This window comes from Tamandua tetradactyla, chromosome 2, assembly GCF_023851605.1.
Source record: "Tamandua tetradactyla isolate mTamTet1 chromosome 2, mTamTet1.pri, whole genome shotgun sequence".
NCBI lineage: Eukaryota > Metazoa > Chordata > Mammalia > Pilosa > Myrmecophagidae > Tamandua > Tamandua tetradactyla.
The window spans coordinates 158,269,064-158,297,026 of record NC_135328.1 but is presented as its reverse complement, the minus strand read 5'-3'; the positions used below and the strand labels follow the sequence as shown (position 1 = coordinate 158,297,026).

Below are 27,963 nucleotides of genomic sequence, written 5' to 3'. Positions count from 1 at the left end.
CAGAGAACTTTATGTTTCAGAGTTGTTTGAATTTGTTTTGTTAGTAATTCTTTAGAATGGCTTAAAACCATATCATCATCTTAGTGAAGGCTTCCTGTAATACAATTGAAGAACAGGTGTTTTAGTGAGCACAACACAGTACTTTAACGACATAAAATAAAGACTGTAAGAAGTAACCATATTTCCTCTCATAAGTTAAGTACTCTTAACAGGCTATCTTTATATTTTAATAAACTCAGTTGACAATAAGTGTCAAAATTATCAAAAGCAAAGTAACTTGTACCTAATTTTTTTTACCTGAAATATAATAACTTGGCAAATGCATCAGAGAGTGGCATTTTTTTAAATAGGAAGGACATGAGACACACAGTAGAACTATTCTTGCATTTGACATCTACTCAATTCAATCTCTTTGCCATCCTGCCATGAAGTCTCGTAATTCCTAACCCCTTACTTAATATTTTAAAAACTTTGGACATTGGATACAGAATAACAAAAAGAAGAAAAAAATAACAATGGTTATTCTTTATTTTGAGTCCATGTACTTAAGTTGTTTTAAATTTTTGTTTTATTTTTTCCCATTGGGGTAAGACTACAAAGTATGTAAATGTCAAATGTAAGAATAGTTCTACTGTGTGTCTCATGTCCTTCCTATTAAAAAAAAATGCCACTCTCTGATGCATTTGCCAAGTTATTAAACATTGCCACTTTCCATGTTAATTTCTTCTGTCTCCTCTTTATATAGCAATCCTGCCTCAATCATGCCTTTCTTCTGAATTTCCATATTCACTTGCTTGCATTTGTATATCTAGTTGTGCAGCAGCTTCATCTTCCACATCTTCTAGTTGATATGCCCATCGCTGACAGAGCCCTCGTTTCCTAACTGAATCACATCCCCACCCCAAGTGATACCCCTGCTCTCTGCTTTAGTTTATGTGAAGTCTTCTCTCTTTGATCTGTGGGAATGTACACAGTCATTCATATAATACATTTTATAGGCACTTTGAAAACTTTGAATCCCACCCATTGGGCATAATGATTGTCACATGTTTGTCTCTTTTCATGTAAAGGTGTTCTTATGCTTACCAAATGAATGGATTCTTGAGAAAGTAAATGTAAATTAAAGTTTGGCAAACAAATGTGTATTTTACTTGGAAATGCAGATATGCTGCACATTTGTGCTCAATAACTTCTTCACCAATGAGGCACTAAAATGTTTGTTAAACCTCTAGTAGCCTCTAGTTTTACACACTTGGCAAGATGATATAATGTGTGTGTGTGTGTCTGTGTGTGTCTATGTGTATTCCAACATATTTATCTTCTCTAGACATTAGCAAATATCTTAAGATGGAGAAACAATAACAGTTAATGGCTAAGTGCATAGACCCTGTAGCTTAACCAACTACTTTAAATTCTGGCTGTGTTATTTATCAGCTGTTTGCTTGGTTAAATTGTTTCATTATTTAAGTTATTTAATCTTTCTTTTTTCTTAATTTCCTCATGGTGGTTAGGTGAGGATTAATGGGTTAAAATAAGTAATATTCTGAGAGAATAAGTAATATTCCTGGCATGACAAGAATTCGGTAAGTGTTAACAGTGTTGTTGCAGCTGTTTTTCTTCATATTTGATCAGATGTGGTGTTAGCCCATGGTGAAATTACAGTCCAATAAGGGGAAAGATGCTATATAGATTAAGTCATCAAGTATTTCAGCTACTCTTCAGTGCCTTTTATATGCCAGGCACTGTAGTAGACCCTGGAAATAAAACAGCAAAGAAACAAAAACTTTCCACTCTCATGAAGCTTATTGTTAATAAGGAAGATGGGTAAAAGTGTCATAGCAGGAGAAATACAAAGTACTATACATACATCTAGCAAGAGGACCTAAAATTCTACTAAGTCAGGGACATTAAGTAAAATATATTACAATATCTGCTGTAATGGAAGGTCGTTTTTTAGGTTTGGGAATATTGAAGAGTAGGAAGTGCTTGAGCCTCTTTTTGGTGGTCAGGAAAGACTTCACATTAGAGGAAACACTTGAGCTAACTGGGGGCAAAGACGTAGGCAAGTGGTAGGCAGGGAAGGCATTCCTGGCAAATAGGATGGCGTGCACAATGTCACAAAAGCATGTCAGAGAATTTCACAGTTCCTGTATTTCAACAGTTCTGTATTGTTGAGACATGGTGCCAGATAAATCTGGGCAGGCAGGGTTAGGTGTGGTGAAACTGAGAGGAGATGAAAGTGAACAACAGATCTGAAGGAATTTCTCTTCCAAGGAATTAGGACTTTATCCTGAAGGCTGTGGTGTGTCACTGAAATATTTTAAGCAGGGACGAAGCTTGAGCTCACATTTTACTTTTAAAGAGCATTCTGTTATCTCTGTGGAGAGTGGACTGAAGGATGGAGGGGTGAAGTTGGAGACAGGTAGACCTATTGGGAGACTATTGCCATTGCATGGCCAAGAAATGATGGCCAGCTGAACCATGGAAGTGGGGAGGAAGATCTGGTGAAAAAAATAGAAGCTCCAATTGACATGCTTTTGTGAGCAACTCTTCCGAGGGTAAAGGAAAGTAAATTCTTAGGTGGATGGTTATGTTACTCAGGGATTATTGGAGGAGAGGAGTTTATTTGTCAACTCAGATTTTCCCCAATATTTAACCAACTATATGTTTCTAAAATTAAACATTATCATCACTCAGGGGGACCTCAAAAATCCTTTCATCCACCTTTCTTCATATAATAAGATCATATTCCTCTGCAAGACAGAGGAGTTAGGTGGTTTGCCCATGATTTCTTAGCTAAGTAGTGAGTTGTAGAATTCAGATCTTCTGTTTTCTGGTGTAGTACTCTGATGAAAGTTTAAAAGTATTTTATCCAGTCTAATGCTGTTTTTAATTGATAATGTGAGTTTGGTACTATTTATATGAGATGTACAGAACTACTTTCATAAATGGCTGAATTGAAGCAAACATATGGGACACTGTTATATAATAAACAAGACTTTTGAATAAAAAGAAAAAAATTCCATCAGAAGGGGAGAGTGGCCTACACAGTCAAAAGTAATATTTCTTCATGTTACGTGATTGTTCTTTAGTGACCTCTGCTGGTTATTTAGTCTGAAGCAACGATCTGATTCTTGACCACAATGTTCCTTGCTGTGTTATTTACCAAAAGAAAATTTAAAGATTTTTAAATTATGATAAAAGGTGATAAAAAAATAATGGGGACTTAAAAAAATCCACTTGGGGTCTAGAGATTGGGTAGAGGGCTTGAGAAATACCTTTATAATATGGGAATGATACCATGGACTATATGTTTTAGAAAACAAACCTTTCTGATGAGAAACAGACTGAATCAGGTTGGCTCTTATGCATTTTTTATGGAGCAAAGCCTCAAGAATAGCTGCGACTCCAGTAGGCAGTAACAGCTGCTGATTTTCCATAGGGTGGCTCCTCCATGTGATGGCCATGAAAGGAAGACTGTTACTTATTAAAGGAACTTCATTCGGTGTGGGAAATCACACAGTTTGGAAAGTCATCATATAAGTAGCAATTATACATAATGGGGCATCTTCAGATGTGGTGGTTTGTCCTTATTTTTAAGTAACAAAGAAACTGTTTTCTCCTCCAGGAAAAGGAGTGGTCAATTAGGTTTAGTGTTTAGATTAATAGAATTCTAAACCTGAATAAATTTTAGTATGGAAGCACACTTGTTACTAGTTTGAAGGTAAAGAATACTCCACTTTGTGTAAATAAATATACACTGTGATTTTTCTACAATTAGGGAGATCCATGAATCTTTCAAGGCTAGAACTCTATTTTCATTATTTTCTGGTTAATCTTCCTTTGAAATGTTTCTAATTATCATTTCAACAGGTTTAATTTTGAAAACCTACTCACCTGTTTGGGTTTCAAGTAGTACTTTTTGAATTGGTTTTATAGGAAACTGCAGAGATTGCCCAGACACCAACCTCATGAAGTCATTTATTTGCTTTTGGTATAGTTTGCTGTTGCAATTTTCTCTAAGAAAGTTTAGTAATTATTAATATGTAGTAATCTAGTTGCTTTCTGTGCATTTCATGAGAGAAATGAGGTATTATATAGTTTCCCTTCCCCCTCAATAAAAAGCCTTTCATCAAAAGCTGACATCCTAAATGAAGGACATAATTGTACAGTTTATTTATTAGTGTGTCAGACTTAAAATGTAATGGTTTCATATTTCAGAATGAAAAGTGTGGTGTGATTCATGGTTGCTGGTGACAAAATAGACAGCTCTTTTATATTACTGTACTGATTGCCTGCTGATATACCACTATACATTTTTTTTAGTTCTTTTCTCTTCTCTTCCTATGCAATAGCTCCCTCTACTTGAAAGCATTGGTGTAATTGTAGTTTAACACTATGAACATTATTAATGACCTTCCAATGCTATTTTTTGCTTTTGAACCTTTTCATAAATATATTATACATCAAGGCATGTAAGCAAATTACCAAGAGTCTCTTGACTTGGGGGTGGAAAGGCAAGGTTAGTTAAGGAAAGCAAGCTAAGTTATATTTTCAAGGAATTAGCTGTTTAGCTTTTGTTGACTTAAAAATATGGCCCTTTTGGTTAAAATTCCATGCAATACTTTGAAAATGAACTCCTATCTGCAACAGGAATATAGACAGCTGGATCAGAAAACTTCAAAAGAACCATCAGCCATTTAGACATAGACTGGCACTTGGCAAATTCTCGTTTTGCTAATTACAAAGTTTTATAATTTTAACACAAAATCTGGCTGTCCTCCTCTACTTTCTCAGGAAAGATTTAAGAGGAGCTAACAGCCATGGAATCTCAACTTATGTAAGTCTTGCCTTTTTAGAATAATATCTGTAATGAAGCAATTGCAGAATAGACAAACAAAAGTAATTGTTGCTCTGATAGGATTTAATTTTTCTCTCTTGCTAAGCTTGAGCTTTGATAATAGTACCATAATGTTTTCATTAGGACAAATTAAGAGAGTCCATGCAAAGGGAAGATTTTAATGTGAATATGAATGTCTTTCTTTTCTATTCACAACTCTTTGTTTCCAGTTTCTTCTGTCATTATTGTGAGGAACAAGCAGCTGAGTATGGTGGCCAGGTTGTCTGGGTTTGAATTCTCACTCTGCCAATTATCAGCTGGGTGACTTTGCCAACTTGCTTAACCTTTCTGAGTCTTAGTTTCCTCATTGTAAAATATAGGCAATAAATCTTCCTATATCAAGCTGTAAGGATTAAGTGAATTAATGATTATCCAGCATTTTGAGCAGAGTCTGTCATGTTAAGTGCTATATATCAATGTTTGTTGAATAATTTAAAAAAATTAATAGTGAGCTTATTTTTTTAAGTAAGAAAAAACCCACATAAATTGGCTCTTTATTAACCAAGTATATTTATTGAATGCCAATTTGTAATAAGAAGAGTGTAGGGCCCTCCTGGTGGATGAGAGTACATATTGCTTTTATTCATTAAATAGCATTTAAGTCAATAGTCCTCACATGGGGACCCCTATACCATCTTGTAATCAGGTTATGTTATTTTTAAACACACTTTATTAATGCAGTAGAATTTTTCATGGTTTCCATGTCTTTTCTGAACTTAAGTGGCTTAGAAGGGGCATAGTTACTGGTGAAATGCATATAAATGGCGTGTGATTTTCTGTAATATGTTTCTCTTAGAGTCTACTTATTGCCCAAAGGAGCAATTGATGGTCTTTGTATTTGGTCCATAGTAGGACTGTGCTTAAGGATGTCAGAGACTCTTCCCAACTGTACCCAAACCTCGTGTGTCCAACAAAATATCAATCAACAAAAGTTTAAAAAAGAAATGTATATGTATTGAGCACTCAGACATGCAGTAGGGTTATAGCTTCACCTTGGTACAAGAGGGTGTTCGTGTGGCTGTATAGAGTGATACTGTAATTTATTTTGACCTTTTGGAACAAATATCATCACAATGCTGGACACCTGAAGTTGATAGTCAAAGAAGATTCGTCATGAGTAAGCAGTAAATTATCTTATGGTTGTGTATATGTTTTCAGAGAATTAATCATTTTTCTTCTTTGTTTGACTCCTAGGATCCCTTAGATCCCACAAGATCAGTGATTGTAATCCGCTCCTTGGTAGCAGGTGGTGTAGCAGAAAGAGGTGGACAACTTTTACCTGGAGACCGCTTGGTCTCAGTCAATGAACACTGTCTGGATAATACCACACTTGCTGAAGCTGTGGAAGTGTTGAAAGCTGTGCCACCAGGCACTGTACACCTTGGCATCTGTAAACCTTTGGTTGTAAGTGTTGAATTATGTTAATATAGTAGGTGATAATCATGTAAGAGTTAAGAACACAGATTTTGGTGACTGTTACAACTGAGCTTGGTCACTGTACCATGTCTTACTATGTGTGTAAGCTTGGTCAAGTTTCTTAATCTCCCTGACTTACAAAATCAGAAAAAAAAATGTCCTTTTCATGGGTTTTTAGGATTAAAGAAGATTATTTTCATTAAGTACTTAGCACAGTATTACATAAATGCTAGCTGCGACCATTACTACTACTACTGTCACCTCCACTATTATTTTGCCCTTCATACTTTGAGCACAGACTTCTAAGATTTTATCACGTTCCCTATGATATAAATTAAAATGTCTGTTTATGCATTTTAGCTTTAACATTTGGGAATGATGTGATAGCATGATAGGCTGAAATCCAGTGAACCAGTGAACCGTATCATTTTAGCCACATAGACATGAGATTTTAATACGCTTTATTAACTATCAAAACACCATATTAGGATGCTCGCCTTCCATGTGGGAGACCCAGGTTTGATTCCTGGCTCCTGTACCCCCCCAAAAATAAACAAATTAAATAAAAATTAAAAACACCTTGTAACTTCCAATAACTAGAATCCCTGTATGGTCAAGCCATCATGAAGGTGTATTATTGCCTAATCTTTTGTTATGGGTCAAATTACTATTTGTGGCTGAAGGTCTCTAATTATGGTATAGTGTAGTTTCCCCAATGCACTCAAGCAAACACCTTGATGATGCCAAATTTCAGACAATTAAAAAGCTATTATTAGTGTTTTTTATATATATCAGGCAATGTTTTAAGCCCTCTACATGTTATTGATTTAATCTTCAAAGAAAATTTAAGAGGTAGTTCCCATATTACCCTCATTATATATTTGTCAATCAAGGCACAGATTGTTGAATAACTTACCCAAGGTCATGTAGTTAGTATGGGACAGAGTTGCAATATGAACCCAGCAGGGCAGCTTCAGATTCTGTGCTCTTGGCTATGATGCTAAATATTCTTATTTTAGTATGTTGTCACTTGTTTACATTATATGCAGCATATCTGAAACAGAAGACTCGTGTAGTAGAATGTTGGATTGCAGGGAACCTGGTTTCTCTTCCTAGCTTTGCCAAGAGTTAACCCAGTACATTTCAAACTTTTATATAGATTATATATAATCTATATAAGAATCACCTGGGAGATGATTAAAATGCAGTTTCCCAGGTTCTACACTCAGATTCTGATTTAGTAATTTTGTTGTGATATTCTGGAATCTGTCACTTCATTGGGTCATCTATGTAATTCTGATGCAGAATTTTGCACTTTAGAAACTTCATACTAGCAGTTTGATTAATAGGTGTAACATTTTCCATCTCTGAGCCTGTTTTTTTTTAATTTCTGGAAAAACTGGACAGAACTTAGATCTTTCTTAATACTAAATTTTTTTATTCTGTGAAATATATTAATGTACTAAAGGTGTTTACATGTGTGTAAGTAAATGCAGATTTACACGTAGTATTTATTTTTGCATTGGATAACCTCACCAGCACAATAACCATAGCATGGCTTTCATGTATTACACCTTGAAAAAATATTACACGTGCACATACACACATACCAGTATACCTTTGTCAGATACTTTAAAGATTTTAAAATGGAATGTAGCCCATAGCTAAGATAAGTTCTTGACTTATTATTATATATTTGGTGCTTAGGTGTTGCTGTAGCCATACAGATAACATGAGATGCTCAGTTTGATTTTTGGACAAATTAAAGAGGAGAAAACCTTTTGATGTTTTATGGAGAACTTATCTTCTTGGTATTTTGGTTATGGCAGGAAACTTTGCCTAGTTTTTCCCTGATGAATATTTGCTTGATTATTTGGGCTGTGCAGTGGAAGCAGTTTTAGGAAGTCATAGGCAGTGTGAAGAATGGGACTCAGTACCAACTGGATGTGGTTTCCTTTGCTATTTCTAGCAGAGGTAGAGCTATAGAAACCTTGGGACCCTGTAGCATTACCCTGAGAGTGGTTGGGACTTTTATAATTGGGGGTTGAACTTTGCCCAGGGTTCTCTCAATGAGTCCAAGGCTGCCAGGATGCTTGGGAGTGGAAGCACCAGTAAAGGACCAAGAGAAAGGTCACTATTTAGACTTTTTACCACTAAGTAATTCCTTTTTCAACATCTGGGTTCTTTTAGCAAGAATATTTATTTGCTAGAAGTAGTGATGCAAGAAACCAGACATCCACCTTTCCATCTCTATTTCTCTCTGTCTCCCTCTCTCCTTCAGTATTTACTTAGTCCATAGCAGAAGTTGGAGTAAGAGTGTGAATAAGAAGTTCTGAAGTCAGTCTGAACTGGAAAGTCTATGAATACATAAGTTAGGAGAACAAAAATTTTTTATGAAGTCTTGTATAATTTTACTGCTAACCAAACATACGTTTTATCTTCTCTTTTCTACAAATGCACCACAGATATGCCAGATCCAAAAAATGAATGAACTGATTTGAAAAACTTCCTTGTATGTTGAAAACCAGCAAAGCAGAGCTGGCAATGGAGCACTTGAGACAAACGACTCTGGGCTTTTGCTTGAGTCTCCAGTTCATTGGCTGCAAGTCCTTGGGCTAGTTATTTTAACCTAACCAGCTCCTACTGTCCTCATCTATAAGATGGGAAATACATTACCATGGTGGTTGAGAACTTATGGCTTCAGAGCCATACAACCAGGTTTCACATTCTAGATTTGTAACTAACTAGTTATGTGACATCAGACAAATTATGGTACCCCCATTTCCTCATCTGTAAAATAAGGTTAATTAGCACACCATACTTTGTGGAGTTGTTGTGACGAGTAAATGAATTAATATATTTAATATGCTTAAACTATGCTGGGCACATTAGTAGTACTGTATATATATATATATATATATATATATATATATATATATATATATTTGCTTTTATTTTTTATATAAATATAAAATCTTGACCTTATAGGATTGTTGTGACTATTAATCTGAGATGAGGCATGTAAAGTATTTAAAATAGACTATGATATACAGCAAAGACTTAGTAAGTTCTGGCTGTGTTATAACCTGGGACTGAAAAAGTGATTTTTTTTTTCTTTACGGAAATCTTTAAAAAAATATATGTGGGGCAGGCCACAGTGGCTCAGCTCTCACCTGCCAATGCCAGAGACCTGGGTTTGGTTCCGGTGCCTGCCCATGTAAAACAAAACAAAACAAACAAACAAAATATATGTGAAACTTTGACTTGAATGTAGCTTTCTTTTTAATTATTTAAAAACTTTGTTCCAGTGAAACTGTTTGCATGAATTTTTATTGTATACTTGTACTTAATGGAAAGATGAGAATTAATCTGAAGAGAGTTTGAAACTAAAATATGTTCTTGATTATAAAAGTACTTTTTTTTTTTAGGGAGATGATGAAGAGAGTCATTATATTTTACATTCAGGCAGTAATGAAGACAAAACTGAACTTTCAGGAACAATTCATGATGTAAATTCATCTTTAATCCTTGAAGCACCCAAGGTATTTTGTACAATTATTTGCCATTAAATGGTTTGCTCTGACCCAAAGTTTCTATAAAGAAGAGAAAAGATTGTCTTGTCACTCCCTGGTTAAATAGACACAAATTAAATAATCTCCCCATTAAACCTTCAGTTTAAAGGTTTTTAAACTGAAACCTTTTCCCTCCTTTATCAAAGCGCCTCCATAAATGAATAAGCCACACAGAATGCATTTTCAGTTAATAAACAGACTTACTTTATATCACGAATATTACTAGTATAGTCCTAAAAATTGGGGGGAAGAATAGATTTTTTTGAAACGCTCTTGAAAATGAAGCTATACAAAAGAATTTTTGAATACTGAATACTTTAGAAAATAGTTAAGGAGTAAAATCCTACTTATGCTTTGATTGTAGAAAGAGTATTTTGAAGCTTTTTTTTATCCTTAAAATGAATTGGGTTTATGTTACTCTTTGCATTTGGGTAAGTATTTGCTTTGCTTGATAACAAATGTCCTGGTGATATTCTTTGTATAATATTTTGACAGTGTCTCAAGCTGACATGCATTCCTATATTATGTATGTGTTATATTTTCTACTGTAGACATTTTTGTTGAAATTTCATAGCTGTATGACAAGTATACCCTCTAACTACAGTTTGTTTGAAATAACCAGGTTGTAGTATTTGATATCAATTTAAAAGTTACAACATGATAATTTTTAGCATGGCAGGTGAGCATTTTACCACTGAACCACCAATGCACCCCCATTTCTTTTGTTAATGTAGAATATTCTTAGAACATTCAAAGAGTCATCATTTATGTTGAGTTACTTAAACTTGAAAATCCTGAATTTTTAAGTCTTTATCATTTTAAGTAATAGTATGAAGTGATCTGTATTTGTGTACTATTTTTTATATTAGATGCATGAGTTATTTAGCGTAGCAGTATTCTCATGGTGAATTTTTAGGTAGTTAATGTATAATGAACCTTTTGGAATAGGCATTCACCTTGCCAGAGGCAAATATCTGCCTCTTATTTTACTATTTGTCCCTTTCCTAGGTTAAGGATTGTGTGGGAATAAGCTTACATTTCTTCCCATTTTAACCACACATTGCATTTGATGTAGGGCATTGCAGTTATGTCAATGTCTTAATCCTTCAGTTAGAGAGTTTATATTGCAGCTTTGAGACAAGCATAGTTTAAATTTTTTGGCAACTGTGATTTATAGGAATTTAGAGACAAACCATATTTTGAAGAAGAACTTGTGGATGAACCATTTCTGGGTTTGGGGAAGTCCCAACAAAAAGAAATAGACAACAGCAAGGAGGCCTGGGAGATGCATGAATTTCTGACACCTAGTTTGCAAGAAATGGATGAAGAAAGAGAAATGCTTGTTGATGAAGAATATGAGCTATATAAAGATCACTTTCAGTCCATGGAGTTGTATTCCTCATCGCATGTTCAAGAGGCCGCTCCTCTTCCCTCCCCGAAGGACTTTCACTTTGGTACACAGTGGTTACATGACAGTGAACCCCATGAGCCTCAAGAAGCAAGATCCGTGCTGAGTACATATGTCCAGGAGACGCAGCAGTATGGCTACAGCACTGAAAACACGGTAAGGAATTACTACATATCCTCCACACCCTCTCTTTTCTCTCCTCCCCCATGGGATCTGCCTGTATAAGTCATATAACTTTAAAAAAAAAAGCTAACAAAATTGAATGGTCTTTTCATAATTAATCATTTTTCTAAGATGTTGCATAGATGTGTATGTAGCATGTGTGTGGACCCTTCCTAAGTATAAGCTAAGAGTTTCTAACTTCTCACTGGAGTCAGTGACCTGTATCATTTGCCTTCTGTTTTTTAGTGATGTTTTTCTCATAAGTACTCACTTCAAGGAAGAATACATTTCTCACCTAGTGTATTTGAAAGGGAAAGTTAAGGAAAAGTTGATTTAATTAAAATATATTGTTCATGTCTTTGTCTTCCACACTGTTCTTAGTGTTTATAAGGTACCAAAAGAAAAAGGGACTGGACTCCAGAAAATCATCTTTTTTTTTTTAATAGCAGAAACAAGAATTTAATGTATATTCAGGTCAAGAACTTGCTATTTATAAGAAAAATATTGACCTAATCAATTGGTTAATATTTTTCCAGACTTCTATACAGAAATTCATTCACCTTCCCAGCTTCCCCCTAAATACTACCTGCCCAACAAGCACTGTCTCTTCTGTCCTAAAGCCTAGGAAGCAGGGCCTTTGGCACTTGTAGAGGCTTTAGAAAATCATCTTGACATTTGAGATAGTGTCTATTTACAACCTGAAAGGAAAGCATTAGCATTATTTTTTAATAGGTTTGCCCTTGCTATTAAATTCCCTAATTTATTAGAAAATTTTTTTAATAAAATTCTTTTTAAAAAGCCCATTTTAGTATATAAACATTTAGATATATAGATGAAAAGGGCAGATGTATACTCATAATGTTTTCTTTATAAATTTAGTTAAACATATTTAAAAACCTGTAAAATATTAATTTTTAAATTAAATTTTTAAAATTTTTAAATGTTTTTTTGTTTCCTGCCCTCATTTGATTTTTATGCAAATTAAGAGAAGCATATTATATACTTAAAATTTTTTTAAAATTTAAAATTTAGGAAAGGTAGCTTAACAATATGTTCTGATTCTCTGTGCTGAGGTTTGTAACTTCCGTGTAGTGATATGCAAAATATGCCTTCATTTGCTCTCTTACAGGGCAAATATAGGTGGTTTCTTTCCTTGCCTCCCTTTCTCCCTTCTGCAAATACTTTGTGGGTCCTTCTGCTGTGCAAGGCACTATGCTAAATGCATTTAAGGGCCCCAGAGGATTCCCCATAATGGAGGACTCTGGGCAGTCGACCAGAGAACAGATGTTTTGGGATATGTGAATGATGCCTGGATGTGGGAAGAGATGATGCAGAATTGCTTGGTGTGCTGCCATTGACATTTATGTTTTCACCAGTCTCACTCCTATGTCTGTAAATGTTCCACCCCAAACAGAATTTTCATTGTAGGAACAAACAGAAATTATATATTACTGAATATTCACATATACCCAGTTGTTGTAACTGTTATTCTTCTATAGAGATAAAATCTGTTTTACTCAAATATAAGGCAGCCTGAACTATAAGCCCATTTTAGTATATAAACATTTAGCTATACAGATAAAATGGGCAGATGTGTACTCATAATGTTTCCTTTATAAATTTAGTTAAACATATTTAAAAACCTGTAAAATATTAATTTTTTTACTTTTTCTCACATTTCATGGTATAATTTTATTCAGATTCTTTCAGTGCATATTTCGTGTCAGTGTCTACATTATTGCTGGAATCACTTTTTGATCGTGTAACCCAGCTTTCTAAATACAGCATCTTTATTTCCGTGTAGATTGTTTGAGATATAGCAATTTTTTAATCCATACTGTCACTCAAAATTTTATCCTGATCTTAATGGCATAACGTTAGTTTTTATTCCTCATATTGTTATCTTCACAATGTTACCACCTACTCTATTGTTTGTTAAAGTGCTTTTTAAAGGTTTATTTATAAGCAATATTCAACACTTTGAATTTGAAGGGCGTCCATCCTAATTACTAAATTTCCTAACTCCTCTCTTGGTAACCCAACTCCTCTCTTTATTTCTCTTTACTAATTCTGTAAGGCTGCCTCTGAAGGCTCCCCAAACTGGCATTGATTAAGTTTGCTTTAGCCCTAGCAATATCTGTCTTACAAAAGATTTTTATTTTCTTTAAATAATTATGTGTTTTTGCTTTGGACATTAACTTTCTCCTCCCTTCCCCCCACCCTGCAGTGATCACAGGTACACCCACTCGGTTGTTGTACATGATCGGGATGGGCTTTGACCTTTATTTACCCACCTCTCATTACTGGTGGGCCCTTGTAAGGATAATTTACTGTCTAATATTACAAGCTCTGGATGGTTTTGAAAAACATCCAAATGCCTTGGAAATGTGTACTGCCTAATACTTTGTATAGCAGGGTGCCTTCTAAAAGATTAAGGAGCAATAGCATGTCTGTCTTTATTATAAGCTTCATTTTGGGTTACAGACACAGCTATATAAAGAATACAAATAATACCCAACTACTTCAAAGTTTATCTTTCTCTATTACACTCATACCCATGTTTTAGTTGAAGGACGAAACCATGACGGTTTTTAAATCTGGTTCTTTTTGCCTGAAGACTATTTCCCTTGGGGAAAACTGTACATTCTTATTTTCTTCTCTATTTAGAAAAAAAAAAGCTGAACTCATTTTTCTGAAGATTTAACCTCTAATATCAACTATATTGAAATTCCAGTTTCAGATGTCCTATTCTCTTGTTCTTCACTTTTCATAACTGCCATTACCTTTTCTTTTTTTTTTTAATGTCCAAATGGCCCAAATAGTTACTGTCCAATTTCCTCTTTTTAAGAATGTAGTGTTTACCTTTTTTTAATTTTCTTCTCTAAGAAAAGGTTTCTATTCCTTATTTTAATCTAGCAAGTAAGTAGCTATATCTCCTTTCTTACAAATATTTAATATATAAGTTCAATTTTATATTTTCTAGTGTCTACGTATTTGGTTTAGTTATATACTTAGCTATATGCATAATTTGTTTGGAAAAAGCTAGCAGTATTTGGTATACCAGTTCATGAGAGGTCTTTCCCTTAACCATTGACATCTGACCAGTATAATTTTATTTAAAAAGTGAAACAAATTGTAAAAGACATAATTCACATCTTTGTTTTGAACAATCTAAATTTCCAGTGATATAGAACAACATAGTCTTATTCACCTTAACTGAATTATAGTATATTCATATTGTTGATATAATGTAGTCATTTAAATGTATGCTTATAAAGATTTTTAAAATATTATAAAATATTTAAGTGAAAATTATATATTCTGTAAGATTGTAACTTTGGAAAACCATAAAAGATGTCTGCACTAAAAAGAGGACAAATGGAAAGCACAATAAGCTATTGATAATGCTCATCATAGGTTTTAGGTTTGGGTGATTCACGTATTCACTGGACAGATAAGAGTGCTAAGGAGGGCAAGCAAAGGCTTAGAGATAGTAAAATTTCTCTCTGTGCTTGGAATCAGTAATTCAGTTGTTAATATTATAGACATTAGAGCAAAATAACCCAGGAGGTGGTATGCATCAACAGTTGCCCTTGCTGGACTGGATAGAATTTTTACTCCTGCACTTTGATAAATGCCTATTTAAATCCACTTATTAATAAAACAAGCTTTGTTTGTGTGTGTTTCAAATCCAGTGTTTGGAAAAAAACAGATTTTACTAGGCTCTACTCTTGCAGGTATTAAATTACCAGCATTTGTTACTGCTTACCACCACAGTATAAGCCATTACTTGAGAAGGCCTGTTTGCAGGGCCAGTTTCCCACTCTCATTATTATCTGGTTTGAACAACATTGCATTTTCAGTACTAATGCATTTCTATTTTTCTTTCTCTCAAGATGAAAGAAAATTTTGGCATCGCTTCCTTTCCCTCCATAATCTCCAATGAAGGCAGCAGTCAACAAAGCACATTTGATGATCTGGAAAATTTTAATTCATTAACAAAAAGCAGTCTGGATTTAGGTTTGTGGTTTTCATTTCCCCATAAACACAAGTTGCATTATTTTGTAATCTTTCATTTTTATTTTCCCGTATAATGAATTTCACTTTCAAATTTTCATTTGTTTTAGTGTTTTGAATTTAAATCTGCATTTAAAAAAATACCTGAAAGAATAAAGTTGGCTCATTTTTCAGTGTAAGACTTTCAGATTTGTTTTCTGACAGTGCCACATTTTCTGTATCTCATTTCGCTTTTTATTAATGGTATGGATTGAAACTAAAGCTAAGACCGTAAACTGAATCTGAAATAAGTCAGTACTAATATATATTAAAATCTTTGATGCTAAGTGGTATTGTTAGCTCATTGAATGGGACTTTTAAATATTAATAAAGAGAGGCATTTTTAAACATTTATGAAACATTTTTACAGCCATGAATTACTGTCAATTTTGGTACATTAATAACTTAGTTTCTATTAATGAATTCCTAAAGTATAGTGCCTCTCCCTGCCTTTCTTCTAATATTGATTCTTATATACCCCTGGAAACTTCACTTTGAAAAATAATTTTTCTTCACCCAAATTGAAAAGTTGTTATAATATTAACATCTCCGAGTGAGAGTGTTAAATTCTCTCATAGTACTGAGATTTATAGAGCCATTGTTCAGGATTTATGCTGTCCTTCATCTGTTACGACTCTTCTGATGGGAAAAGCCTTTCTCTGGGCATTTCTTGTATTGTGTGGTAATATGTTGTAAAGGGGACAGAGCTATAGAAAGTAATTTAACAATTTTATATGACTTCAGGATTCAGTTAAGTAAAATCTGAAAAATGGAATCCTTAATGGTAAAGATTGAAGGTATCTGTGAGATAATAACAGTTGTCTATTCTCTGGGGGTTAAAAGAATATAGATAATTTTGAATATCTAAGATTAGATGAATTTGTACAGTTTTTCATGTTATATAACAGATTGTGACTTGGAGAACAATGGAACTTTTACCTCAAACTTTCCAGGCATGTTACTTTTTAATTCACAGTATTTCTATAGCCTTCTGATTACTAAACACTTTGAGAAAGTTTACTGGACAAATGAATGAATGAATGAGTAGACCATTCCTGTTGATTAGCCTTGCTACATTATAGCAGTGTTTCTCAATCTCTGCACTATTTTGGACCAGGTAATTCTTTGTTTTGGGGGGGCTGATTTGGTCATTGTACGATATTTGTTAGCATCTCTGGCCTCTAAACCTAGATGCCAGTGACAGTCTCCCAGTCACCATAATAAAAAATGTCTGTAGGCATTGCCAAATATTCATTGGGGGGAGGGGGAGAGGAGGAGTGGTGGCGGGGTACAAAAGCCACTGCTTTATACTGTCAGGATAAAAGAGGAATAGATACAATATATAGGACAGGTTTTGGGAGGAGGGGCAGTAGAGTTGGGAAGAAGATAAAAAGGAGGATATTCTTCTCATGGGATAATCCAGCCCTCCTCACTGATCTGTGTATGCTGCACGTGACTCCAGAGTCACTTCCCCTGCCTTCTTGCTATCTGTATTAATTTCCTAGGTCTGCTATAGCAAATTGCCAAAAATTTGGCAATAAATTAAATGTAGTTTAAAACAGTAGAAACTTTCTTTCAGTTCTGGAGATTAGAAATCTAAAACCAGGGTATTTCCAGGGCTGTTAAACTCTCTTCAAAGGCTGTAGGGAAGAATTCTTCCTTGCCTTTTCCAACTTTTGGTGACTTCAGCATTACTTGGTTTGTAGCTGCTTAATGCAATGTCTCCCTCTTTCCATGGCCTTTCATCTTTCCCAGTTCATATCTTTTCTACTTCTGTCCCAGTTTATATCTTTTCTACTTCTGTAATCCACTTGTCATTGGATTTAGGGCCCATCCAGTAGCCCATGATGATCTATAGTGAAGGATCTCAAGATCCTAATGTAATTACATCTGCAAAGACCCATTTTCCAAGTAAGGTTGCATTCACAGTTTCCGGGACAGGGACATATCTATTATTGTTATTATTATTAGAGAAATTGTGAGTTTACAGAACAATCATGCATTTAAATAATAAAATTCCCATATATCACCATATTATTATTATGATACATTTGTTATAACTGATGAAAGCATATTTTTTTATAGTTGTACTAGGAAATATATTTTGAGGGACCACCATCACACTGCCTTAATCTATGACTTTGCAGGGTCCTGGGGATTTATTCTTAGAAATCATAGCTTTAGGAATGAAGTAAAATATATGTATCATGTCCTCAGTAGAAAAGCATTCGTAACCACATGCTTTTAGAGAAACTTCTTGGGACCCCTAGAATGCAGTGTTGCAGACATGATTATTTAGATTAATGCTAATTGTGAATGAGCTGAGAAATTATTAGTGAAGAGTTGATACAGATTTTGGCATAGAGTTAGTTACACTCAGAATTTCGTTTTGCTCTTGAGATACCTATCCAGCAAAGAACAGACCCGGTTTCAGTCCCAAGTTCCTCTGTACTAAGCAGTTAGTAAGCAGTTACACAAGTCAGACTTCTCTATGCCTCTCTATTTTCTCAACTGCAAAATGAAGGGTTTGGGCTAGGTGTTATCTAAATCTTCTTTCAAGTTTATATCTCTCTATCTATCCTATTAGTAACAGACAATCTTAATCAGATTTATCTGTAGAACAATTAACTTCAGAAATTTTTCATTAACCTACTAAAGGGCTATTCTTGAACCTAAACTTAATCCAGAATTATGTGTCATCCTCAAAGAGTTTATATTCTACACAGGTTGCCAAACCAAATGTTTAAATTAGCATAATTGATAATGTAAGGCATGCAAGGTAAATGCCAAATGAATCATGCATTTAGTTTTAGAAGTACGAGATACAAAGAGTAGTTCTGTTTCCCTGTCTTTAACTCCCTATTCCTGAACTGTGCTGCCTGCAAACTCTAGGCCAATTTCTGTCATTGCACCAAGAGTCATTTACATGCCTACCTCGGTAAACTAAAAGCTTACATTAAGTGTCTGAAGAGCAAAGATTGTATTTGGTTGTGTTGCCACAGTAGGTGCTCAGTAAAGTTAATGAATGAGAAAGTTATGTGTTCCCTATGTGTGGTTATTCAACAGCATATCAACTGCTACTTTTTTTGTTTTTTTTCAATTGCTAAATTGTACACCGTTATAATCTCTTGTACTTGGATTCATTTTGACTTTGTTTTGTTTGTCAGTGTATTCTTTCACCTCAGCAACCATAAACCTTTGGAGATTTTCCCTCATTTCTTTCCTGAAGGCATTAACTTCTAATTATCCAGGAATTACATATTTTTTAACCTACCCTTCTTTTCTAATCTCTATGATCCTGCTATGGCCACTGCTTAAAACTGCAGAAATCCTCCAGGACTTGTTTTGTATTATGGGCTCCCAGGTACTATGGTATGCTTAAGTGAACAGCTCTATGAAATGTAACCATTTTCAAGCACTGTAAGGGAAGAGAAATGTGTGTCTGAGCACTGCACTGACAGGATCCATAGAAGAGGAAGCGGGCAAAGGCACAGAGTAGAATTTTGTATGGAGCAGTAATTAAGTTCTCAACAAACTTTTGCAACTTGTGAAGCCCAATGTTGTAATTTAACAGTCTGCTTTTACCAACCTTTTAAGTTATTCCTGCCACAATCCTGGTCCAACCCTAGCCTCCTTAGAGAGGAGAAGGCATAGGCAAGGCCAGAGCAGTGGGACTGTCCTCTGGATTTGACTGCCTTCCATGAATGAATAGGGAGGGCTGCATGGGAATGGAGGAAAGACAGCTGAGACTTCTTTTCATGACTCTGAGCGAGGCAGTTATTTTTACCCCATCATTAGATGCTCTGTTGTGCTACTAACTGACTAAATCCTGATCCCAAAGTTTCCAGACAAGATCAAAAGAAATGATGGTAAGTTTGCCAGAAAATTTGTTCAAGATGATGGTATTGAAAGAGTGGGTGATGCTTAGAAGAGAAGTTATAGAAGAGCATCTTTATCTCTTAGCCAGAGATCATTTCTGATTTCCTAATAAACAAAGTCCCCAAAATATACTATAAATGCATGACACCAAGCAAAGCATTTGATGTACAATTCATCATATTCCTATAAACATGATGAAGAAAGAACAGTTGGGAATTTTCATTGATTGTTGAGCTGAACTTCAAGAGTGATTAATGGATTTATGCCAGCATGAGTGCAGGTTTCTGAGGATGTGCCTCAGAACTCTATGCATAGCTCTGCCTAGTTACTCTTTTTTTCAATAAATGGGAAAATGACACAGATGGCATGTCGGATAAATTTGCACATTCCAGGAAATTGGGAGAGTTTTCAATATGTTGAATGACAGAACTGAGATCCAAAGCAACCCTGACAGTCCAGAATAAAGGCCACAATAAACTAAAATATTTAAAAATGCTAATTGTGAAGCCATGCTATTTGGACCCAAAACCTACTGCTGTCAATATAAGAGGGAGAGATGCAATTTGAATTCAATTTTCTATATGTAAAGAGTTCTCTGGTGAGGTGAGAGTAACAAATAAGATTGATATTCAGAGTTTTTCCTCTTTTCAGAGCTCAACTAGTTCTGGGTCCCATTCTTTTGCTTGGCATATTATTGAGCAGCAGTGCCTTTTGTGGTGGAAAATCATAATACTGGTAAAGTGTTTTCAAGTCAAGCCTCGTACTCCTCATGCTCTTCCATCTACCTGGAAGACTCTCATGGCAGAATTTTATGGGGCTGGTTTCCTAAGGCCAGTGAGGTCTCTCCTCAGGTGTCATCTTGCCATTAAGGCCTTCTCTGACTTGCCCAACTAAAATAGCCATTATCCATTTGTTGCTTTGTTTTCCTTCCTAGAACTTACTGCTTCCTGAAATCATGTTGTGTATTCAATCTGTGTCTCTTCTCCCTACAATGACAGCTCCTTAGGCATAGAAAGGTCATCTGTTTTATGCACTGGGATATCTGTAATGTTTCCAATACTTCCTAGCTACTAGAGGTGCTCCTTAGACATCTGGTGAGTGAATTTGTGAAGGTATGAATGAAGAACATCCACATTAATGTTGATAAACTTGAAGGTTGTTTTATAGCTTTGTCTTCCTGCCAGATTGGCCACAAAAGTAGCACTTTAGATACTGGGTCTTCTCATAGTTGTTTGATGGGAAAGAAGTATAGAAACTACATTAGACTGTTTGGTTTTTTTCATTTTTAAGCTTTGGTTCTGCCAGATATGTTAAAAATCCATAAAAAGTATACAAGCCAAAAAACGGATATTGATAAGCATATACATTTCAATTCTTATCATTTGACGAAAAGCTACATGATTTATTGTTACCCAATCCTGTACTGAAATAATGTGTCATCCTGCACATCTTTGATCTTTTAATCACACATTAATCATATAATATGTGATACTTTAAAATTTCCATCTTCCAAGAACACAGTTTTCAAATTAACAAGAAATATGTTGAAGGGAAAAACTATTTTTCTCCCTGGTTCATGAATCACCTTGTACTTTACTTTTCACTGAGCTGCACGTACTAAATTTTTCCAGCCATGCTGCTTTTTTCTGTCTGTCATTATTCTGTTTTCTAAAATAAGACAGAGTACAAGAAATAATTCCTTAACTTTTCTTAAGATTTCTGAGTGCCTAGCACCATACCTGGCAGAGAGATTTTAGATTCTTCATTTACTTTGTTGGAATACATAGAGTTATTTTAGGTTCCCAATTAATATTGTTTGAATAAGTAGAATTCCCACCTAACTGAAAGTATTTAAATACTTTTTGAGATGATAGAAGATTTATGTATTCTGTAGAATTGAGGTCAGAAGTCCAAAATCAGTTTCACTGGGTCCAAACCAAAGTATCTTCAGTACCACCCTCCCTTTGTAGGCTGTAAGGCTTGTAAGCTTGTAGAGTTGCATTCCTTGGCTCATAGCCCCTTCTTCTATTTGATCTTCACATCATCCTCTCCTCTTGTCTCTGTTTCCCTCTTATAAAGATGCTGTAATTACTTTGGGCTCATTTGGATTATCTTTTGTCTCAAGATCCTTAATCACATCTGCAGAGTCTCTGTTACCATATAAAAGAATCTCTTAGTTTGCTGAAGCTGCTGTGACAAATACCACACAATCGATTGGCTTAAACAACAGAAAATTGTTGACTCACAGTTTTGGGGACTAGAGTCCAAAATCAAGTAGGCTATGCTTTCTCCAAGAAAGTGTGTAGCTTGTTGCAGTCTTTAGGGTTCCTCCATCATGTGGCAGTATCTCTAGGTTCTTCTACCTTTGGCTTCTTCTACTGATTGACTGTGTCCGAATATCCTTTACTTGTAAGTACTCCAGGCAAGTGGCTTAAAGCCCACCCAGATTCGGTTTGGCCTTATCTAAATGGGATCTTCTAAGATTCTATTCAGAAATTAGTCCATACTTTAACTAATAATATCTTCAAATTTCCTATTTACAAATGGGTTCATACCTACAGATTAAGACTTAGATTAAGTCTTTTATGGGGGCTATAATTCAGTCCACACCAAAAAGATCACAAATTCCAAGGATTAGGACCTGGATATTAATGGGGGCCAATATTTAGCCTGCTGTATATCCTAAGAAGCCTAAAATGTTGGCTTCTTCTTTACTAGAACAAGCTAATAAACTGCAAAGTAGACACCAACTTTTAGAGGTAACTAACGAAATCTTGTCCAATCCCTTTGTTTTATATTTGAGGCAATAGAGGCTAGGTCAAAGATCTTATATTAAGCTGGTTTCAGCTGTATATTTAGAACTTCTTATTTATATGATCATCAGAAATGTTTGCTTTATATTTGCTGTTTAAACAATTTTTAAAAAGTGATTCATAGAGTATTTGTTCTTTCTGAAGCTTTGTTTATGTTTAAAAAGCATATTTTAGGTTTTCCTTATAGAGGTTATAAATAATCATTGTAACAATTTTGAAAGTAACATAAAAAATAAAACCTCAAAGCTGCTTGATCTCAATCCCCCTTCACTATCCCAGTGTAAGGTCACAGCATAAAGCTGGGTCAGACACAATCATTATCCTGGAAGGAGTTCATAATGTAATCTGTTAGAATAGCTAAAAAGTTAATGTGGCATGAATTTTATAAATAGTGTATAAGAGGGTGTAAGGAAATCTTAGAGAGAAGGTACCAGAAAAGCTGAGCATTGAAGAATGGAGAGGGACTTTGCAGGTTTAGGGAAGAGCTATGAGGATAAATGTTCGATAGAAAGAACAGTTGGAAAAAAGTCAGGCACATGTGAAATTCTGTGACAAGTTTAGGTATTGGCAAATGATCTGTTGTGGTGAGAATGGAAGAATTTCCCTACTTTTTAAAACAAATGTAATGAGAAAATAGTAGCTTCTCTAATTTCTTTAATTAATGTGACAAATTTCTAAGTATGCTCCCTAAAACTAGGGAGGAAGTAAGAAGTAAAATTCAAAGATTTTTTTTCTCTTGTGCTTTTTAAGCTTATTTTGTGACCCTTTCTAAGTAGAAATCAAAATAAGAATTTGGCAGAAGATTTGTTGTAAATATTTAATTAAAGAATGGTTATCCATGTCCCTTACTCACTGGATAAAAACTGGCAAGGTATTAAATTATATGGTTGATTGTATCTCTTCTGTTCAAAAATATAAAAGAATTCTGAATCTTATTAACAGAGCTGTTTAAAAAAAAAAGCAGGTGTTTGTATTTGGATATCTGGTGTTCCATGGAATTATATTTTCAAATCAGTGATATGCTAGAGTGCCTTTGATAAAGGAAGATTTGTAATGACTTTAGAATAGCATCATAAAGGGGTATTTTGACAAAATAGTCATATTGCTAAACTTTCATCTTTTCAGTGAGGACATACTTAAAATTGCAACCCTCTTCTAGCAAACATTTCCTATCACCTTTCCTTGCTTCATTTTTCACTGAAAAATATTTAACTTGTTTACTTTAGTATTTTCAGTCTCCCACCTGGAAGCATGCCCGCCCATAGCAGATGCCCATAACTTTTTGTCGAGTGAAAGTGAATGAATGCACCCTTGTGTTCACTATCTGGATTTGCTCCACAGGTATGATGATTCCCAATGATGTTCAAGGTCCTAGTTTGCTTGGTGACCAAAGACAGGATCAAGAAGAACTGCCTTTATACCAGCTCCCCAGAACACGATTTTTTTCAAAGGCCTCAGCATGCACGGGAATAGTGTCATCTAAATACACCACTGATGCATGGTATGATATACTTTCTCTTTTTTTTCACATTATAAAATAGTTTGCTTTTCCCTTCTGTAAAAACAGCATGATTATGGTTTAACATTTGGAAAATATAGAAAAATATTATGATTAAAATTCACATTAGATATTTACTATGAGAATTTCACATACTTAAAATTGTACAGTATACACAATTTTGTGTTCTCACAGGCATGTGAAAAATGGATTATATGAAATATTGTATAGAGATTTGGAGACTAATTAAGAGTTAACATATGCAAGAAGCATTTGAGGACAAATTAAGGAGGAGTTGAAATTGAGAGAGAATCTATAGGAATTGATGACTGATAGGGTATTGGAAGTGAGATACAGGAATTGAAGATGACTTGTGTTTCTGAACACAACTAGATGGATAGAACTAACTATTAATTCTTCAGCGTAAGATTGTAGACATGTGATAGTTAAGAAACAGGCTAGGAGGAAAAATGATGAGTTCAATTTGGTACATGTTGAGGGTTGAAGTATCCCTAGGATATCCAAGTGAAGTGAAGTCAATTAGAAACAAGGATCTGGATATTAGTAACTATTGAAGTCTATAGATAATTGGGAGCAAGAGCAAGTGAGGTGGAAAATCTGGATTTGAATGCAGAGAAAAAAATAAGAAGAGCATAGGGCCATATTTAGAATCCTGCAAAGTAGTAATGGTTATATGGAGGAAGAAGAGAATAGGGTAAAATGAACAAAAGGTAGAAGTTGATGAATTAGAGATTGGTAAAGAAACCAAAGGAAGAGAGCATTTCAACAAAAGAATCATCATGGACATGTTACAAGCTACAGAGGTCAAGATACTAAGAACAGAATCATCTTCAATGGGCTTAGCTATATGGATGCCATGGATAAGTCTAAGTAGTTATCAGTAGAGTGGAAATCAGAGAGTCGTGGGTTGAGAGTTGAAAAGAAGGTCAGAAATTGGTCATAGTAAGCTGAGACTAGTGTTTTGAAAATCCTGGCTATGAAAAGAGGTAGAAAATGCACATACACATACACATTTTCTCTGTCTCTTTCACATGCACACACACATGAGAATGAAACTTAGAAGAAATTTAATTGCTTATCAGAAGGACACAGTAAAGGAATATGTAAATTCTAGAAAATTGGTGATTAAGCATAGTCCTTGGGGATGGTACATGGAGAGTACACTACCCACCTACAGATATTAACCTTTGATAGTTTGATAGCAGGAAGCTTACCTCTTCCACTGAGAGAGATGCCAGGAAGGAAAGGAAGGATACAGATACTTTTGGTAGTTTAGGGACAGGAATTCAAGGGACTTACTGTCCAATGACCTTAGTTTTATTTTTTATTTCATTTAGGATAAAGATCATTTGCCAAGAATAATGGGGTGCTTCTAGCGTAGGAGTTAAGAGAAGTGTCAGAGTAGAGATTAGCTTTTGAAATAAGGGAGGAAGGAGTTTAAGAAAATACTGACCAACCTTTTCAAACTCTCCAAGGAGTAAGAGAATGAGCATCACCCATTTGAGTGTGATGTCCCTGGCACAGAACCAGAAACCATTAAAGAGGAGACTGAGAGAACATTCTGTAAAGAGGTTAGGGTGTATAATAGTTTGTTTACAATTCTAGGTGATTCCATGAAGTGTGATGGAAGGTTTGGCAGGCAGCCCTTTGAGTGGGATATAGAAGGTAGGCACATCTGAAGGAAAAGCCAGAGTAATACAGCATTCATTTTGTTTATGCGAGACTAGAGGTAAACAAAAGGGTTGGCAGTATAAGCAGAGCACAACGGGGATGAGAAATAGGATGGGATTAATTGGTTTTAATGTTTTTGTTAAAGTTTTGGTCCAAGAATTATTTTATGTTGACATATGAGGTGCCTTATACTTAGATGAAATGCACTTTTGTTCAACAAGCAATGACCTTTGCCCAGAGTTTTGGATGGAAACTTCACAAAAAATTGGTTCTCTGTGCTCCTCCGTAGTTCATCAGTAAATTAAGAGGAAGGACACAGATAGGCCTGACTCCTTGGAGGAATCTGTTGGCTTTTCATTCGGCAGAACTCAGGCCAGTTTGTAGAAGGGAGGTGCCAATAGTACAGGAGTCCTGATGTGAGACATCTATGCTCACAGATAATCTCTAGTCTGCCAGATGCAGCCCCAAGACCAACATTCAGTGTTAAATAAGCGATGGCTTTGTTTCCTTAGGAGAGATGCCTGGAAATGGAAGTACTGAAAGAGTGGGAAACATATTTTAAGAATTTTTGTGTTGTCAAATTACTTTCCAAATGAGACACCTTCAGTTTTTACATTTCTCTTGTGCTTAATGATAACACTTGAATCTGTCAGATGAGTTCAGAAATGGACTGCTTAGGCTATGGAATTATAATGATAAAATTGGAAAGGGTCCAGACAAATTTCCAAACCCATCCCTCTTTCCTTGTGCAGAAGAGAAATGGAACATCAGTTGTTCCTACTTAATTCCCCCAGCTTTGGCAAGGAAAGATATACTTTATTCTTATCCTACTGCTTTTTTTTTTCCTAACACAGTTTTATTCACACACTATATAGTCCATCTAAAGTGTACAGTTATTGGCTTTCAGTATAATCACAGGGTGTATGTTTATCACCACAATTTTGGAACATTTTCATTGCTCCAAAAAACAAAAACTCCATACTCCTTATTCTACCATCTCCCTCCCCTCCTATTCTTTTCCCATTGCTTTTTCCCCTAAAGTAAGTACCTTAACAAGCTGATTTCTTAGGCAACACAGGCCGTTTAAGGACCTAACCTTTGTCTTGAGAGATCAGCATTTGAAAGTTGTTTTTCTTTTTTAACTTGCTCTCTGAGATTTAGGATATATTTAAGTCTCAGTCGGTTCCAGAAGAGTTCCTGTAAATCACATTCTTCTTCTAATCAATTCAGGGTATGCCCCAGGGAGTTAGGTTCATAGGTGAACATTTATTTCCACTTAGGCGCCTCCCTGAGTAATGTACAGATTGTTTTGGAAGATAGTCTTTCAGATGATCAGGTCACCCGTGTAGTACTTAATGGTATCTTAGAGTTTCTTCTTTGCATTAATTTTTGTGTAGCACCCAGCATAGCTATATATACACGCATACCTCTGAAATATTGTGGATTCAGTTCCAGACCACTGCCATAAAATGAATATCACAATAAAGCAAGTAACCTGAATTTTTTGTTTCCCAGTATATTTAAAATTATGTTTATACTGTATTGTAGTCTATTTTGTCTGCAATAAATATCTGTGTTTAAAAACAATGTAAATACCTTAATTAAAAAGTACTTTATTGTTAAAAACTACTAACCATCATCTGAGTGCTTAGAGAATCATAATCTTTTTGCTGGTGGAGGGTCTTACCTTGATGTTGATGACTGCTAACTGGTCAGGGTGATGGTTGCTGAAGGTTGGGGTGGCTATGGCAATTTCTTAAAATAAGACAACAATGGAGTTTGCTGCATTTGTGGACTTTTCCTTCCATGAAAGAGTTCTCTGTAGCATGCAATGTTGTTTGATAGTATGTTACCCACAGTAGAACTTCTTAAAAATTGGAGTCAATCCTCTTAAACCCTGCCATTGCTTTATCAATTAAGTTGATATAATATTCTGAATCCATTGTTGTTGTTTCGGCAATTGTCACATCTTCACTAGGAGTAGATTCCATCTTAAAAAAAAATTTTTCATTGCTCATCCATAAGAAGCAACTCTTCATCCATTAAAGTTTTGTTATGAAATTGCAGCAATTCAGTCACATCTTCAGGCTCCATTTCTAATTCTAGTTCTCTTGCTATTCCACCATGTCTGCAGTTACTTCCTCCACTGAATTCTTGAGCCCCTCAATGTCATCCATGAGGGTTGGAATTAACTTCTTCCTAACTTGTGTTAATGTTGATATTGACCTCCTCCCGTGGATCATGAATGTTCTTAATGGTATCTAGAATACCATTAAGAATACCATTAAATAGAAAACCTTTCCACAAGGTTTTCTATTTACTTGGCCTAGATACAGCAGAGGAATCACTATCTATGGCAGCTATAGTCCTACAAAATGTATTTTGTTAAATAATAAAACTTGAAAGTTGAAATCGCTCCTTGATCCATGGGCTTCAGAATGGATGTTGTGTTAGCAGGCATGTACATGACATTCATCTCATTGTATATCTACATCAGAGCTCTCAGGTGACCAGATCTGTTGTCAATGAGCAGTGATATTTTGAAAGGAATCTTTTTTTCTGAGCAG

At 35.1% G+C, this 27,963-nt stretch overlaps 1 protein-coding gene across 4 annotated transcripts in view; it reads left to right on the top strand.

The window, feature by feature from the left end:
• Positions 1–27,963, top strand: part of PATJ (PATJ crumbs cell polarity complex component) — a 473,288-nt gene that overhangs the window by 152,756 nt on the left and 292,569 nt on the right. For all 4 annotated transcript variants that reach the window (XM_077149461.1, XM_077149460.1, XM_077149463.1 and 1 more), the window contains 5 exons: positions 6,095–6,304; positions 9,745–9,858; positions 11,066–11,452; positions 15,355–15,478; positions 23,548–23,707. In XM_077149461.1, the coding sequence (XP_077005576.1) occupies positions 6,095–6,304; positions 9,745–9,858; positions 11,066–11,452; positions 15,355–15,478; positions 23,548–23,707 (995 nt within the window). The remainder of the gene's footprint in view (positions 1–6,094; positions 6,305–9,744; positions 9,859–11,065; positions 11,453–15,354; positions 15,479–23,547; positions 23,708–27,963) is intronic.